General features: G+C 50.6%; 1 protein-coding gene across 2 annotated transcripts in view; it reads left to right on the top strand.

The window, feature by feature from the left end:
• The first annotated feature begins 613 nt into the window (after positions 1-613).
• Positions 614-15,110, top strand: part of CRMP1 (collapsin response mediator protein 1) — a 49,698-nt gene continuing 35,201 nt past the window's right edge. Inside the window, exon 1 of one of the 2 annotated variants that reach the window (XM_054292101.1) lies at positions 614-1,177. In XM_054292101.1, the coding sequence (XP_054148076.1) occupies positions 806-1,177 (372 nt within the window). In that variant the 5' untranslated portion in view covers positions 614-805. Of the gene's footprint in view, positions 1,178-3,475; positions 3,832-15,110 lie in introns of those variants that run through there. The other variant, XM_054292110.1, reaches the window with a different exon arrangement.

Genomic DNA, 15,110 nt, shown 5'->3' with positions numbered 1-15,110 from the left:
GCGGCCGCAGACCGACCCCGAGCCACGCCGGCCCGTCCCCCGCCCGTCCCGGGGGCTACTGCGGCCGCGCCCCCCGCCCCGCCTGGGCACCGCCGCAGCCTCTCCCGCGGAGGGGGGCGGGGGAATGTGAGCGAGCAAAGTGGGAGAAACTCCCTGCGGCTCGCCCGGGGGGCTGGGGAGGTGCGGAGCTTTTCTCTTCTTTTTTACTTTTTCTTTTCGCCTCCCTTTTATTCCACCCCGAAGCCGGGCAGCGGTGGTAACCGGCGCCCGCCCGCCCGCAGGGCAGGACCGGGGCCGCGCGTGCATGCGGCGGGCTCCCTCCCTGCCTCCGCCCCCTGCCTCCCGCCCCCCGGATCATTCTATACCGGCGGAGCTGTGCACTGCGGTCCCTGCTCGGGAATCGCTGCTGCTCTTCCCATTCGTCAGGGGCTTTCCAATCACCTGCCTCTGCCACCCTCTCCGCTCCGCTCTTTGTACTTTATTTTCACGTGCTCTTTACTAACACGGCTATTTTTAAATCCCGCTCGGATTTATTTCTCTCTCTTTCTTTCTTTCTCTCTTATTTTCCTTTTTTAAAATTTTTTCCTTTTTTAAATTTTTTTTTCCCGGGGGGGTGGGTGGGGGAGGGAGGTTAACGTTTGCAGGTCCCTAACGTTTGCAGAAGAGATCCCACCAGCCAACCCAGCTCCGCCACTGCTGCATCCATCCATTCATTTTTATGGTCACTAACAGCCTATCCCGGTAGTGGAAGGTGCAAAGAAGTGGGAGGCAGGGAGAGAGATAGAGAGAGATCCGGGCAGCGAGAATGGCCGAGAGAAAGAGGAACTGGAATAAAGAAGATGACCTGCCTGTGTATCTAGCTAGGCCGGGCACGACAGCCCAGACACCGCGACAGAAATACGGGGGTATGTTCGCCTCTGTGGAGGGGGCCTATGAGAACAAAACCATCGACTTCGATGCCTACAGCGTGGGGAAGAAGGGGTCCCGGACCCCGCGGAGCGGCAGCCGGCACGACATGCTGGACGGAGGGGACAACTACAGCGAGACCGCCAGCGACATCAGCGAGATCTCCGGCTCCGTCATCAGCTCCCCGGGAGACCGGGAGGACAAGACCCCGGGCGTGGAGATCAAATACCCCACGGGGAAGGAGCTGCTGCAGGGCCAGGACAATGGACAGGTGAGCGGGGCCCGGGCTGGGGAGGTGGGAGCCGCCGCCCCCGCTCGCTGAGCGAGCCGAGCCGAGATTGCTGTGCCGAGCGGAGCCGAGCCGAGCCGTGCCGCAGAGCCCCGCTCGCCGGTGCAGGGGCTGGGGCCGCCTTCGCGGGGGAGTTTCGGCACGGCAGGTCGGGGAGACACGGCCCCCTCCTACCGGGCACGCTGATGCTCTGGGAAGAGCCCGGCTGGCCCCCGAACTACCTCACTTGGCAGAGCTTAGCGGGGGCGGGAGGGAGCGACCCCAGAATGGTTTTCCTTTTGTAAGCGATGGCGATGAGTTTTCTCCGTTTCCATTCCTGCCCGTGCCGGGGGCTGGAGGGCAGCTCGGGTCCCTCAGCGCCTCCGGCCGCCCCCGGAACAAAGCTGGGCCCGCTGCACTCCCGAACTCGCCGGGGAAACTCCGCAGAGCCTGTCCCAGGCACAGCTCCAGGATCTGCCCCGACCCCCCGCCCTGCCTCTGCCCCTGCTCCCCCCGGCTCCCTGTGCGCCTGCATTGTCTCCCCGGCAGGGAGCGCGGAAGGCGGGAGGATCGGCCGAAACCTCAGCCCCGGGCTCCCCTTCCCTGGCACTGCAGCTGGACTCACATTGGTGGCTCAAGGAAGAAGTGAGCCGGGGGGCTGGCCGGCCCCTGACGGCTGTGCATCTCCATCTTAGCCCTGTCGGTGGCATGCAGGCTGGAGGCAGACCCGGGGGGATGGCTCTCATGGGATCCCGGGCTGTCATTGATTTCCCCTTAGAAAGAAATGCGGCCTTGCAGTGATGCTTCTGCATGGATACACCCTGTTCCTGAGTACCCAGCCTGGAGCCTCTGTGGCTTATCTGCACTCTGCTCTTTCCACAGGCTGAACTGAGAGTTTCCATTCTCTTCACCCCTCTTCAATTTGAGCACGAGTGGGGTGCTGGTTTGCTCTGGCCTGGAGATTGTGTGCAGGTGGCACATGGCCTCCAGGGAGTGTCTGCTGTGGTGGGACACTGCAGCGAGCAGGCAGGGCTTGGTGGGACACTGTGCCTGGGATGCTGCTGCTTTCTCTGCAACGACCCCAGGGTTGCCTTCAGAGGCTGCCAGCTGCAGTGCAGTCTTCTCTAGCTCACCTGAACTGAGATTTTTGATCAGGACCCTGGGGCAGTGGGAGGGCACAGCACACCCCATCTTCCAGCACATCCATGGTGCTGCACTCCCATTTTCCCTGCTCCCTAGTTCACCCTGGGACTCAGGATAGTGAGCACACACTGCACACTACCTCTCTGGATCCCACTGTGCTTGCAAAGTTGACCAAAGCGAGGTGAGGATGAGGCTAGAGGTAAAGCAGGCAAGATTTGGCCACTGGCTTAGGAAGGTGCACTGTAAGCAGCAGATACATGTGACCCCTGTGCAGTGACACCCAGAGTTTTTTACAAATTTCAAACAATGATTTCTGGGCAGATGTGTTGGGGATGTGGCCTGGGTGCTCAGTGGCTTTTATCTATGTGTGTATCACAAGGATGGGTGTGCTAAGAGCCCCAGAATTCCTGTCCTTGAGGGGATTAATTTGGGCACAGCTTTGCAGTGCCTTTTACCCTCAAGCACCATGGGTGTAGGGAGGCATTCTGTGAGACACAGAAAAGACAGAAGAATTTCAACTAGCCATTTTACCTCTCCAGCAGCTGCTGATAGAGCATCTGCCTGGCCTGGCCTGGTTGTGTTATCCCCATGAGCTCCATGGGCACAGGACAGAGCAGGTGTGTGACAACTGGGCGGTGAGGAGGGCAGAGCATGACAGGGCTGTTGGGGTCAGAGATGCTGGTGAGGACAGAGCAGGCAGTGCCATCTGGGTTAGTGCCATCAGGGAGAGAGCAGGCAGGGTCATTGAGGCAGTGCGAGGCAATGCCATCAGGATCAGTGGTCTGGGGACAGCGCAGGGCAGCGCCATCAGGGTCAGTGCTATGGGGACAGCGCCGTGGGGACAGCGCAGAGCATTGCCATCAGGCTTCACGCCGTGGGGACGGGGACGGGCAGGCAGTGCCATTGCCATGTGCAGCACAGCAGGACCCACCGCCGGGGGTTTTATCCCCCGTCCCCACCCTGCGGCAGCCCACGCGTGGGATCTTGCCGGTGACCGCAGCGTGCGAGCGGGGCGGCGGCGGAGCTGGCGGGGCGGCGTTTCCCAGCGCCGGTGCGGAGGGAGGGAGGGAGGCTCCGGCTGGATTGATGGGCTGTGAAGGGGGGCCAGGCGGAGGGGTGGGGGACAGGAGGGAAGGAAACGCTTCCTGGGTTGCGCTGAGCGAATCCTGCTCCGACCTGCAGCCGGGAGGGCGCTGCTGCCGCCAGCAGAGGCAGCGCTCGCCGACCCCCCCGGGAGCCGCGTCCCCGTTTGATTGCAGCCGGAAAAAAAAAGGTGCCGGGTTTGCCGGGCTCCCCTTCCTCTGGGCGACGGAACTTCGCCCCCATTCCACCGCTGCGCCGGGTCGCCCCCGCCCCGCCCCATCACCCGACCGGGCTCCGCATTATTATTCGTCTCAGCACCGCCGGTGTTGTTCGGCTGGGCTCGGCTCGCTCCTGGGGTTCGTTGCGTGCTCCCGGCGCTAGGGAGAGCCGACATGTCTTACCAGGGCAAGAAGAGCATCCCGCACATTACGGTAAGCGGCCCCGGTAAGCGCTGCCCGCGCTCCTTTGTTCGCGGGGCGGGGAAGGGCGAGCGGCGGGAGCGCCGTGCCCGGGGCCGGGGCAGCCCCAGACTGCGGGGCCGGGGCTCCCCGGAGCGGCGGGTGCGGGCGCCGCCGCCCGTCCTCCTCCCGCCGGAGCTCTGGGCGAGGACCGATTTCATTTGATTTTATTTTAGAATTTCATTATTACATTTTTATTTTATTTCTTTATTGTATTATGCCTCCCCTTGCTCGCCCGCCGTCTCGGCGCTGTGTGCTCGCCCCAGCCCGGGGCGGGGAGGGAGGGAGGGAGGGCCGGCGGGGGGGCTCGTCCCGGCGCTGCGGGGCCGGGGCCGGGGTACCGCCCTCCCGAGGAGCCGGGCCCGGGGAGGCTCGGCCGCCGGGCGAGGCAGAACAAAAGAGGGAGGGGACCACCGCAGCACAGCGTGCCCCTGCCACCGCCCCCCGCAGCGGGCAGGGGCAGCGCAGCCTCGGCGGGGCACGGGCGGTGGGCAGGGGGAGGCTCGGGGTGCGGAGAAATGGGAGTGGGCGAGCGTGGGCGTGGGGGGAAGCGTGGAAAATCAAAGAGCGCCATGATGCCAGCACCAACACCTCTGCGCGCTATTAATACACCAGGCGTGGTGGGAATCAGAAATCAAAGAGTTAATCATAACCATCCTCTTCCTATCGGTGCCTGTCTCCCGCTAGATGCTTTTGTACCCGAGCAGCGAGAGCTACAATAGGGTGTGCTTTCCATGCTAGAAAGAAAGGACTTGGGTTCTTTCATAGAGTATATGCTTTCCCTTTATATACACGATATAGGGGCTGAGATAAAGAACAGGCAGAGCTGGCGGATAGGGGTGTGGTGGGCACAAGCACCCGGAGCTTGCTCACACGGCAGAGGTTTTCCCCAGCGCCGGTGTGGGTCTCCAGGTTGATGCTTTCCTCTTGGGGGACTGGATCAGTGGATGATGGGTCACTGTTACTGTGGCACCTGGGGCGGGGATGAGCGGGGAAGCTCCCCGGTTCCTTGGGTTCGTGGAGCTTTCCCTGGAAAGCTGGCACGGTGTGATGCGGGCAAGTTTCGGTGTCTGAAGGAGCGGTGCCGGTGGGTGTGGCACCTCCCGAGCAAACCCGGCGCTTATCGGCATTAGCGGAGCCAGTGTTACAAGCTTGTAAGCTCCTCGCGGTTTTCTCCCTGTACAATAAAAGCATCCTTGCGTCAAAATATTTGCTCGGGAGAGAAGCAACATCCTTCTAAAAGCTGAGTTTCATGATGCCGAGGCGCTGCATTTATGCAGGTCTCAGCTATCAACAGGCTGCAGTGCCTGTGGCCAGGGCTGAACATGGGTGCTGCAGTGGCTTTTTGGGTGATGGCTCCTCTTGCCTCGTTCCTCAGTGTGTTGTGTGACTTACTCAGGGCATGGCTGGGTCGAGGGAGACAGCGGTTACCCTCTGGGTGAGTGTCAGGTGCTTTGTGCATGGCTTAGTCTTCATTTGAAACTGGAGTGTAAAGGGTCACACCCATAGCTAGTTCTTTGCTCTCCAGTTCGGAGTAGAACGAGAAACTGGAAGAATTATAAGTCTTTGCCTTAGAATCAACAGTTCCTTTTAATTTCATCACTTCTCACAGAATTTTTTTCTCTGTGCTGTGGAGAGGAATGCTGTGAAAAAGAAAGCCCAAACCTCAGCCTTTTCTCTTTGAAATGGGATGTGCTGAAGCTTCTATAAATGAATATTCATTAACATTACTGTTGAGTTTTGTGACCAAATCAAAGGCATAAATTAACATTAGTGAACTTGGCAGGCATCAGGGCTGGACTGTTTTTGGCTTTTTTACACTTCTGGCCCTTGTCCTCCATCAGAAGCAAGTCAGGCCCTTTGTGTCAGAGCTTGTACACACTGGCTGTCCCACACGAACCCACAGGGTCTGTGTGTCTCCTCTGAAGCCCCACTCCAGTGTGGTAAATTAGATGTTTCATCCGTCCACTAAGGAAATACATTGTATCTTCAAGTCCTCTGGGCTCTAAGGAAATGGGACAACTCTGTAGAAGTATGCAACAACAGTGATGATGAAATATGTAAAAATGTCATTTGTTACTGTTCTTAATATTTCCCCCACTCACATTTCTGCTCTTTGGAGCTACACTGGCTCCTGGGCTTATTGGAGAAGTGAGAAACTAATTTCTGCTGGTGTCCTGGGTGCTGATACTTTGTGTGGATTTTCCAGTACCAAGTCTGTGTTCCTTGCATGGACCAGGAGCTGTCCTGAGCACACAACAGCAACACCCAGCAACAGCATCCAGCCACAGGCACTGCAGGCAGCAGTTAGTACCTGGCCAAAACTTCCCTCTGGGATCAGGTCTGCAGCATCTGGAGCTGGGAAGGAGGAGGCAGCAGCTGGTTTCACCTCTGACTGGTGTGGAAGCAGATACCAGTCTTGGGAAGACAACCCTGTGGTGTCCTGCCTGGGTTCCTGCTCTTGGTGCACGTGGCCATAACTTCCTCCTTGTGCTTGGTGTGACTGAGCCTTCTCTCCTGACTCCTTCTGACAGCAGGGCCTGGCTGGCAGCCCCTGCACCTCTTTTACCCAAAGCAGCTTTATTCCTGCTTGCCCTTCTGCCCCTGCTCATGGTACACTGTTGCACACAGCTCCCTTTGGCACTGGGCATCTCCCTGCTCTCATTTACCAGTCTGCATGGGTTTTTTTTTTGTTTCATCTGCCTCTTTTTCTTTCCATTTCAGCTTGTGGACATTCATGCTTCTTGCATTTTATCTCATTTGCAGCTGTCCTGCTGCCTGTTATGCATCCCATGCAGCATCCAGGCTTGCTGTTAGTGGAGCAGCAGCACTGTGCCAGTGTAAGGTGCCATTTAGTTGTGAGTCAGACTGGAGAAACTGGGCCCTTTTGGGCAACTACAGTGGGAGGGGAAGGACCTCTGTGTTTGAAGCACCATTCTATTGTGTAATAGAAATGCATTGAACCAGTAAGTGTAAGCACTTCAGTCATGTCTTCTGCGCTGTGTTGAAGTCCTTGGCAGGTGGGTTTCAGACCCCTGGTTCGGGAGTGTTAGCTGGGATGGACCAGGGGATGGTGCATGATGTAAGGGTGGCCAAGAGTGCAGGAGCACTTTTCCCAGCCTTTGTGGTATGGACAGCCACCACATCCATTGCTGAGGTGTTTTTCTGCATGAGGTGGCAATCTTTTGTGCTTTGATTGTGCAGGATGTTCTCATGCACACCAGATTATTCAGGCTATACCCCCCAGCCCACTGCTTTTAACATCACTATTATACTCCTCTTGTGCAACTTATTACAGGGAATCAATGGAGATGATGACACAGAAATACCTATTACAGATTATTTTGGCTTCTCTGTTTTGGTAGCAGTTGGCAATTTTCAAGCAAGGCCTGAGCTTAGATGAACTCAGAATTGTACCATGGTTTAAAAAAGGCATGTGGCATGTTAAATGCCTGTGACAGGACGTGTTTGTTCCAGCAGCAACTGCACCCATTAAAACATAATCTGTGTGAGCTCAGTGAAGAGGAGGTGTGAACACAATTCCACTGAGCAAAGGCAGAATAGCTAGTCACCAAAGCAAATGCAGGGAGGCATTTGGGAGAGGAAAATGGTGCCCAAATCCCTTGGAAAAAAAAAAGGGAATCATCTTTCTGGGTATGGTCCAAGGGCTGGCATATGACTGGGGAAATGCACTGCTGGTCCTGAGCTGACAGACTGTGAGGCACAGGGAGATAGCACAAAAATGTGGTGTTACGGAGGAAGGATCTCACTACTGAGCATAACAAGAAAAGAAAATAAAAGATCTGCCACTACATGAGGGAAAAAAAAAACAGATGCAGAAAAATGGGGAGACTGAAGAAATTCAGAGGAGTGGGCAGAAAGAATAATTATAGTTGTTACATTTAGAATTGGTATGAAGAGAGATGAGAAGCAAGTAGGCTTCAGTTGAAGATGGCAGAATACTTTGAGAGAGAAAAAAGTCCATTCATCAGGATTTCTGCTGTGTGACACACTGGTTCAGGATGGAAACTTTCTGTTTGGTCTGAACAAAGTGCTGGGATAATGTGTTGTGTTCTGGTGTGAGACAGCAGCAGTGTGAGAGCTGCCAGCCAATTCATTTTGAACACCAGAGGGGACATACCCTACAGATGCAGGACATGGTGAGTACCTGGGATGGAGGACCAAAGTCCTTGTCTAGGTTTGGATCTATTCTGTATCTCCCCTGACTATGGTTTTTTACCAGCCATGTTTGTTTAACATAGCTGCATAAAAGCTACACTCAGATTGCTCTGTTACTTGCCAGAAGTGTTTGAAAAGCCTGCTGAGTGCTGGCCATGGGAACACTGCCTCATGTTAATATCTGCTCTTGGTGCAAGATTTTGGGTGATTTAGACAGCACTTTTTGTCCTGTTTTAAAACACCAAGGCCTGGGACTTCTGGATGCCTTCTTACTCTTGAACATTTGCTTAATCCTCAAAATTACATGTTCCCATGTGTGTCTGTTTAACAGACTTGTCCCCTCTCAGTTTACTCATCTGTCAGTGAACATATGTGAATTCACATTGTGTAGTGGACTGGACTTCAGCCTGGCACCTCTGGGGTTGCTTTAGCTGCTTCACTGTAAGTTTTTTGACTTCCAACCACCATTTCCATGATTCTGTGACACATCTTTTCCTTTCTTTTTTCTACAGGAGAAAAAGTGGCTACTTTTTTATGTCAGTTCTATATGGTGACTTAAATTACATTCAGAGTAGGTCCTTCTGGGGACATTTCTATGGAGACTGAAACCTTTGGCAGAGGGACAGAAGGAAGGGTTTGGGGCAGTGATTCCTTTAACTGCCACAGCAAGTTCATCAGTCAGTGCCCTCAGCATCATAGCTCGTGCCACCACAGAGAGCTGAGCTGTGCTTTGCTGGAAGCTGGGCAGGTTTGGAAAGGGGACAGTGGCTGTCTGGGAAGACATCTGATCCAGTGGGGTGCTTATCTGAGTCTTCTTGCAAGTGCTGAGAGCAACTGCTGCCAATGAACCACTTTTCTGATGAGAGATCTATCTGTTGTCTGCTTTGCTGCCATTTCTTTCAGAATCAAGAATTAGTTGAGTGGTAAAAGTGTGAAACTTCCATTTTCATTTGAAGGAGCCAGCAGAGACCACTGGCTTGTGAAGCACTTGGGAGTTAGTTGAGATAAACTTGGGGTTTGTACATATGAGTGAGATAAATACTTTTGTATGTATGAGAAAAAGGGAATAGAGATGAGCAGCAAAATAATTTGCAGGTTTCTAATCTTGCTACATGTGCAGATGTTGGCCTTGTCCCCTGAAGCAGAGATACTTTGGGATTATGTTTGCTTGTCAAAAGACAAAAGTTTTCATCTGTAGTGCATGTCCTAATGAGTTTTAAGATGTAAGGTATTGTTTATGAATAATAAATGTACCTGCTGACTTCAGTGAAGTCTGCACTCTGTAAAATCTCCTCTGTGTAATAGTGAGGACCCAGGTGGCTGGCTAGAGGAGGAGGCAGTGCTCAGAGGCTGTGGAAGTGAAATCAGGGCTGATAGCATGTGAGGTGAGGCAGCAAGCATCACAACTTGCTCTCAGTGGCAGAAATAGTAGGTACACAACATGACAGCACAAAGTGTCTGAGTGCAAACAATAAACATGGCATCCATTGCATTTAGCTGATCACGAATTGTCATTGCTAACGTCATCTTAAAGGCATTTTTTACTATTCTGTTTCACTTGCATCCACCTGCTCTGTCAGAGAAGGGATTCCATATGGTCTTAGTTGGATTTTGGATTGGTGGACTGTGGTCTTAGTTGGACTGTGATTGGTGCCAAGTTAGATATGTCCCAGTAACCTGATGCAGGTTTCTGATTAGAATTAGATAAAACACATTTTCAGTTCAGTGGCCTAGAGAAGTCAGCCATGATGTAAATGACTGTTATTTTCTTCCCAAGTTTAAGCTTTCCTATCAATGGCTTGCTGGGATTTTGAGATGCCCTTTAATTGACATAACCTGTGTGTAACCCAAGGGATGGGTATAGCAACATACAATGCAATGGTTTCAGCCCTCCAGCCCCTACTTAGATGAAACCCCTGCTGATGCCAATGAATATTGTCATCAATAAGATGTTTGTTGTGCTTCCCTTCTAAAAGCAAAGCAAAGATGACATTTTCAGTGAAGAAATCCCCATGGAGTTGGTAGCTGTAGGAGTAGCCCCTTTAGAGTGGGTGATTAAGCAATGAAACTGCTAGCTGAATAGGAAGCCAGGTCTCAAAAGGGGAAACAAAAGAACATCAGATCTCTTAAATGAATAAAGATGAATGAATACATTGGCTGCAGACCAAGATACAGCACTATTACCATCAGCATAATCCTTCCTAAATTAATTGCCATATAGTAGAGTGCATCTGTTAAGAAAAGAACCTTAAAAGCAGGATTCTCCATTAGTGGCCTATCGGAAATGATGCCTCAAGGATGGAGTGTTTTACAAGGAATTCCCAGAGTTGATTCAGGGTTCACCCTAACTAAAAGCCACTTCCTATGGAGGGTAGTCTAGATGTGAATTCAAAAGGGGGGATATTGCTGATTAAAAGCAGATCTTTTATAAGCAGACAGTACTTCATGAAATCCCATTTACAGCTCTTTGATCCTTATGAAAGGATTTTAAGCAAACATTCCTCTAGGGAAAGATATCTTTCTTCTTTTGCCATTAAGTTTAAAAATGTTCCTTATTTGTAAGTATTTTGCCTAAAGTGAGGTAATTTAAATGTATTGTATCACAGCTGGGTCTGAATCTGAGCAGCTCTGACAAAAGACCACCAAATATATCCACACACACTCAAAAAAAAGTAAATCTCTTGTATATTGTGGGAAATAAATCTGCAGGAATGAATGCATGGAAGCACAGAGGAGCTCTGAGTGTCTCCTTCCACTGTTTGCCAGGGGGTCTTCAGCCTTTGAGAAATGTATTCCATGCACATAGTCTTCTTGTGGAGATTTAGATAATCATGGAGAGCACAAATATCAGCCTGTGTTTCTTGTACCTTTCCTCTGAACTGAATTCTGTGTCTTTTGTAACTCTCAGTGGACTCTTTAAAACCTTAGTAACAAGGAATTCTGCCTCTCAAATGCTAAAAAAGTAATGTCTTGGCTGCAAGTGTGATAACATAGCTTAATGCCTTTTTATGTCTATTGCATTTGTTCTGATGTCTTTTAAACCACATGACATTATAGAGAACTAAAGTGCAGGTGGATTTAGAATTTAAACTGTTTTCAAATGGCTATTTAGCATAAAATCCTTAGTCATCTTCAGGGCTCTTGACTAATCTGGGTTTTAGAGAAAACAGCCATTGTTGCTCTGGAGATGTATAGACAATGTTATATTCTAGTAAGTCCTTACAATTACACAGAGGGTGAAATCACTGCTGAGTGTTTCCTCATCCTCTAAGTGTGGAAAATCTGCGTTTGAGTGTTTGCAAAGACTTTTTTGGTTGGCAAAAGCTGCAATGCAGCAATTGTAAAGGTCCAAACCAATAATTAAGCAGCACAGCACTTAGAACTGGATGCTGGATAAGTTATCTGAAGTTAATTGTATATAAATAGTAAAGCAAACTGTAAATAGTTAAAAATATATGGCTTACTTGATTTAGAGATGAAGATCTGATAGGAAGATGTTCCATTTGTGGAAGAAAAGCAAAAATGTAAGAGCATGTGTTGGAATTGCAGTCTGGAGAGATGCTGCTATTTGATGGAAACACTACTCTTGGAATTTCTTGGATTCTTCTTGTGTGGCTAGAGTACATAATGGCTTTTTTTTTTAAACTCCATCTTTTATCACAGGAGTGTGGTTTTCTCTGAAAGGTTCCTGAAGATTCATTGCATAGGTATTGATGCTGTAGAGAAGTGTGTGGCTTCTATGACTTGTGCTACATTGTATTTTGACACACTGCACCAATTTGAAATAATGTTTGGTAAATCTTATGGCAGTTTTATTTTTTCTGTTACTGTGTTTTAGTAGTCCCAAGAAGCAGATTTGAGAACTGCATGTCTAAAAGCTATTTGAATTTTATTGTGTATTTTTAGATAACCACTAGCTCTGAGGGGAGTGGGTGAATGGGAAAAGGCTAATTTTAAATTTCTTTGCAACTGTTCTTGCTCTAACATTTGGTTTGTAATTTCGAATAATCCACAGCAAAGCGATTTTCCACTCAAGGGAATTTGGTTTCATGTATATTTGCATGGAGCCATGGGGACCATGGCAGGGCTCAGGCTGGTGGTCCTGAAGCTTGGTCAGATGCTGCTGCTCTCTGCTGGCCTTTTGTCATTGGTGTGCATGAAAATGTGGACACGCTTCACAAGAGCTGAGCCAAGCTGATTCAAACCCCAGCAAAACAGGCAGTCAGTACAAAGTGTGCCAGTCACCAGCTTACAGATGTTTGGTGCTGCTCCTGCTCTAGTGGAAACAATGGTTGTGAGGGAGCGACAGCCGCCGCCTCCAGTCTGAGCAGGCAGCCCCTCCTCCTGCAGCAAGCGTTTGCGCCATCTCCTTCTGCTGCCATGAAAATTGCTGTCATGTCACAGACTAAGCTCTGCAGCTTTGCTGCCAGGTTAAGCAGGGGAAGCTAGGCTGTGATTAGGAGGAGATCCCCGGGGAAGCAGCGTGCAGGGTTTGAGGGTGAAGGGCTGGGAGGAGCAGGAGTGGCTGTGTCACACTCAGCAGTGGGCTGAGCTGGCAGGTGCCACAGCGCCTGTGAAATGGAGCTGCAGGGGACACAGCAGATGTGCATCGTGGCTGAGCTGATGCTGTGTCATGGCCAGGCACACAACTCAGAGGCAAACAGCATTGCAGCAATGCAGTTGCATCATTGCAGTAGTGATGGGTGGAGAAGAAACACCTTGGCTCCCACACCCAGCAGTGGCTGCAGAGCATGGGTTTATGGTGTGCTTTCTGCCCCTCCCTTGTCAATGGGAGCAGGGCTTTTTACCCCTTGCATCTTGGCATCCCATGAACTCTTCTAGGTAATACTCCCTCTCTGTTTTGCCATATTCCTGTTGTCTGTCCTTGGCAACCTGGAGGGAGGAGAGGGCCCCGGCAGCTTCTTTTGGCTTGCAGTGGGAAGAGGTGGGCTGGCAGCTTCTTGTGCCAGGCAGTGCACTGGAGACTTGGTGTGGAGCCCTTGGAGCTCAGCAGGCAGGGCACCAGTGCCTGAGGCACCTGTCAGCTGAACAGAAAAGTGGCAGCCACCCTAGAAAGGCTGACAGTGCTGTCACCTCCTGAGCTGAGGGATGAGCACCTGAGGGTCAGTGACTGGCTGAGGGTACCTCTGGGAGCTGGGTGTTCTTCCTCATGGAGATTACAGCTGGGAAGGAGAAACACAGGCCAGCACTGCCAGGATTAGTTCAGGAACTTCAGGTCACTCCTCCCTTCCTTCGCTGCTTTCCCCAGGGCACTGCAGAGTGTGTCTCTCCTCCAGCCTGAAACAGGGAGAAGGGGACTCTGGTCCCTAGTTTACCTGGACATTTGTCACTTGGTAAGAAAATTGCAAGCAGTCTGCCTGACACCATGCCCCTGGTAAATAATAAATAGCCCCTGGTCACACACAGCCTTCTGCATGCCCAAGAGGGCTAACCCACTTCACAGAGCCTGTGTGTGCCCAGATTTCTGTTCAGGGTTTCTCTGCAGCAAGGACCAGTGACCTAAAGCAGTGCAGGATCACCCAGGCTCCAGTGGCTGGCCCTGAAGCCTGTGCTTGGGCTGTAGCAGGGAATGAATACTGCAAGTGAACCAACCATTTGTATGAAATCTTGTTTCATGAAGAATACAACAAATTGCTTGTCAAATTTAATCTGTGTCTCCTTTCTAGTAATTTATTTTTGTGTAATTTTTCCAGCCTATTCATGGAAGTGCATCTCTGTCATCTGTGCATCCAGGCATTGGGCACTGCTGCTTTGGCTAAGGACATGCCAGCCCTGGTCTGGAGCAGGGTGTTTGAGGCAGTGCTGGTTTGCTTGGTTTTGTGCCCTGCTGAGGTGTCCACAGGGCACAAAACCTCACCTGGGCTGCTGGTGCCCATCAACACCATCTGCCTCAAGGTGCTCTGCTTTGCAGCAGTCTGTAATGTGTCCTGCACTTGGCAGATCAAGCTGGTTGGAGATGTTCCAACAGAACTCTTTTTCTTCTGAATTTGCTGCTATACTGGAATGGAAGCATGCTAGAGATGCTTCCACAGCTCCCAGATTCTGATGAAAGCTGGGCAAGGCTCCACAGCACTGTCCCCCATGGCTGCCTGGGGTTGTGTGGTTTTTGGCAGCCCAGTCTGCCATGACTTCCTATACCCAGCTAAGGGAACCTTAGCCTCAGGTGCAGGACTGCTCTTACAACAATTCTGAATTGTTTGTATTTTCTTCTGAAATGTAAAGAATCAAATTCTCCATGATGTGCAGGTTTTTTATTCTCTACCAGAATTTCTTCCACCTTCCAAAATTCTGAACAAGGAGAGGCTTTGTAGCTGAATTTTCAGTAATCCTTTATAGGATATGAGGCCTGATTTAATGGCTGACTCCATAATTGAGTTCTTTCTTAAGACTGCATTTGTATCTTTTTTAGATTAGCTTATTCTAATTCCTAATTTTGTTACTTACATATTTATAGCTATATATAAAAACATTTAAAATCCTTATGTCTACAGTTATTTTTCTGGAGCTGCATTTCAGCTTTTAGTCTGTTTTATTTTCCTTGCCTGTTACATTTCTTTCTACTTATTATGCATCTTCTCCTGTTTTAAAAGAAATGAAATGTAGAATTTCTTGATGAGGGTGCAGATTTTTTCACTCCTTAGCAGTGACAGATGCAGTGCTCTGGGAAAACTGCCTGCCTCTATTAGTAAGCTTGTGCTTCTTGTAATTGGGCAGTATTAATGTTTAGGAAGGCAACTGAATGAGCTTAAAAAGAGCTCACAAGATGGTGGTCCCTGCAGGTCAGCAGGCAGCACTGTAAATCATCACAGTGAGGAGGTGCAACTGCCAGCACGTGGCAAAATAACTTATTACTATTCTGGCTGCTGATTCACAAGTCCTGCTGCAATTACAAGTGACAGTAGAGACGCTGGGGAGAAAAGAGGGAGCCTGCTCTGGCAAATTCCAGATGGAGGACTTGCATTCATCTCCATTCTCTAATGAGAGGGTGACAATGTCTGAGGCAGGTCCTGGGGACATATGTCATCATGGTTCTGTGCCTTGGTTACCCCCAA

Source organism: Melozone crissalis, unplaced genomic scaffold (genome assembly GCF_028551555.1).
Source record: "Melozone crissalis strain CALT ecotype California unplaced genomic scaffold, PUWL_Pcris_2 ptg000006l_1, whole genome shotgun sequence".
Lineage (NCBI taxonomy): Eukaryota > Metazoa > Chordata > Aves > Passeriformes > Passerellidae > Melozone > Melozone crissalis.
Note: the sequence above shows the minus strand (reverse complement) of the source record. Positions and strands in the feature narration are given on the sequence as shown.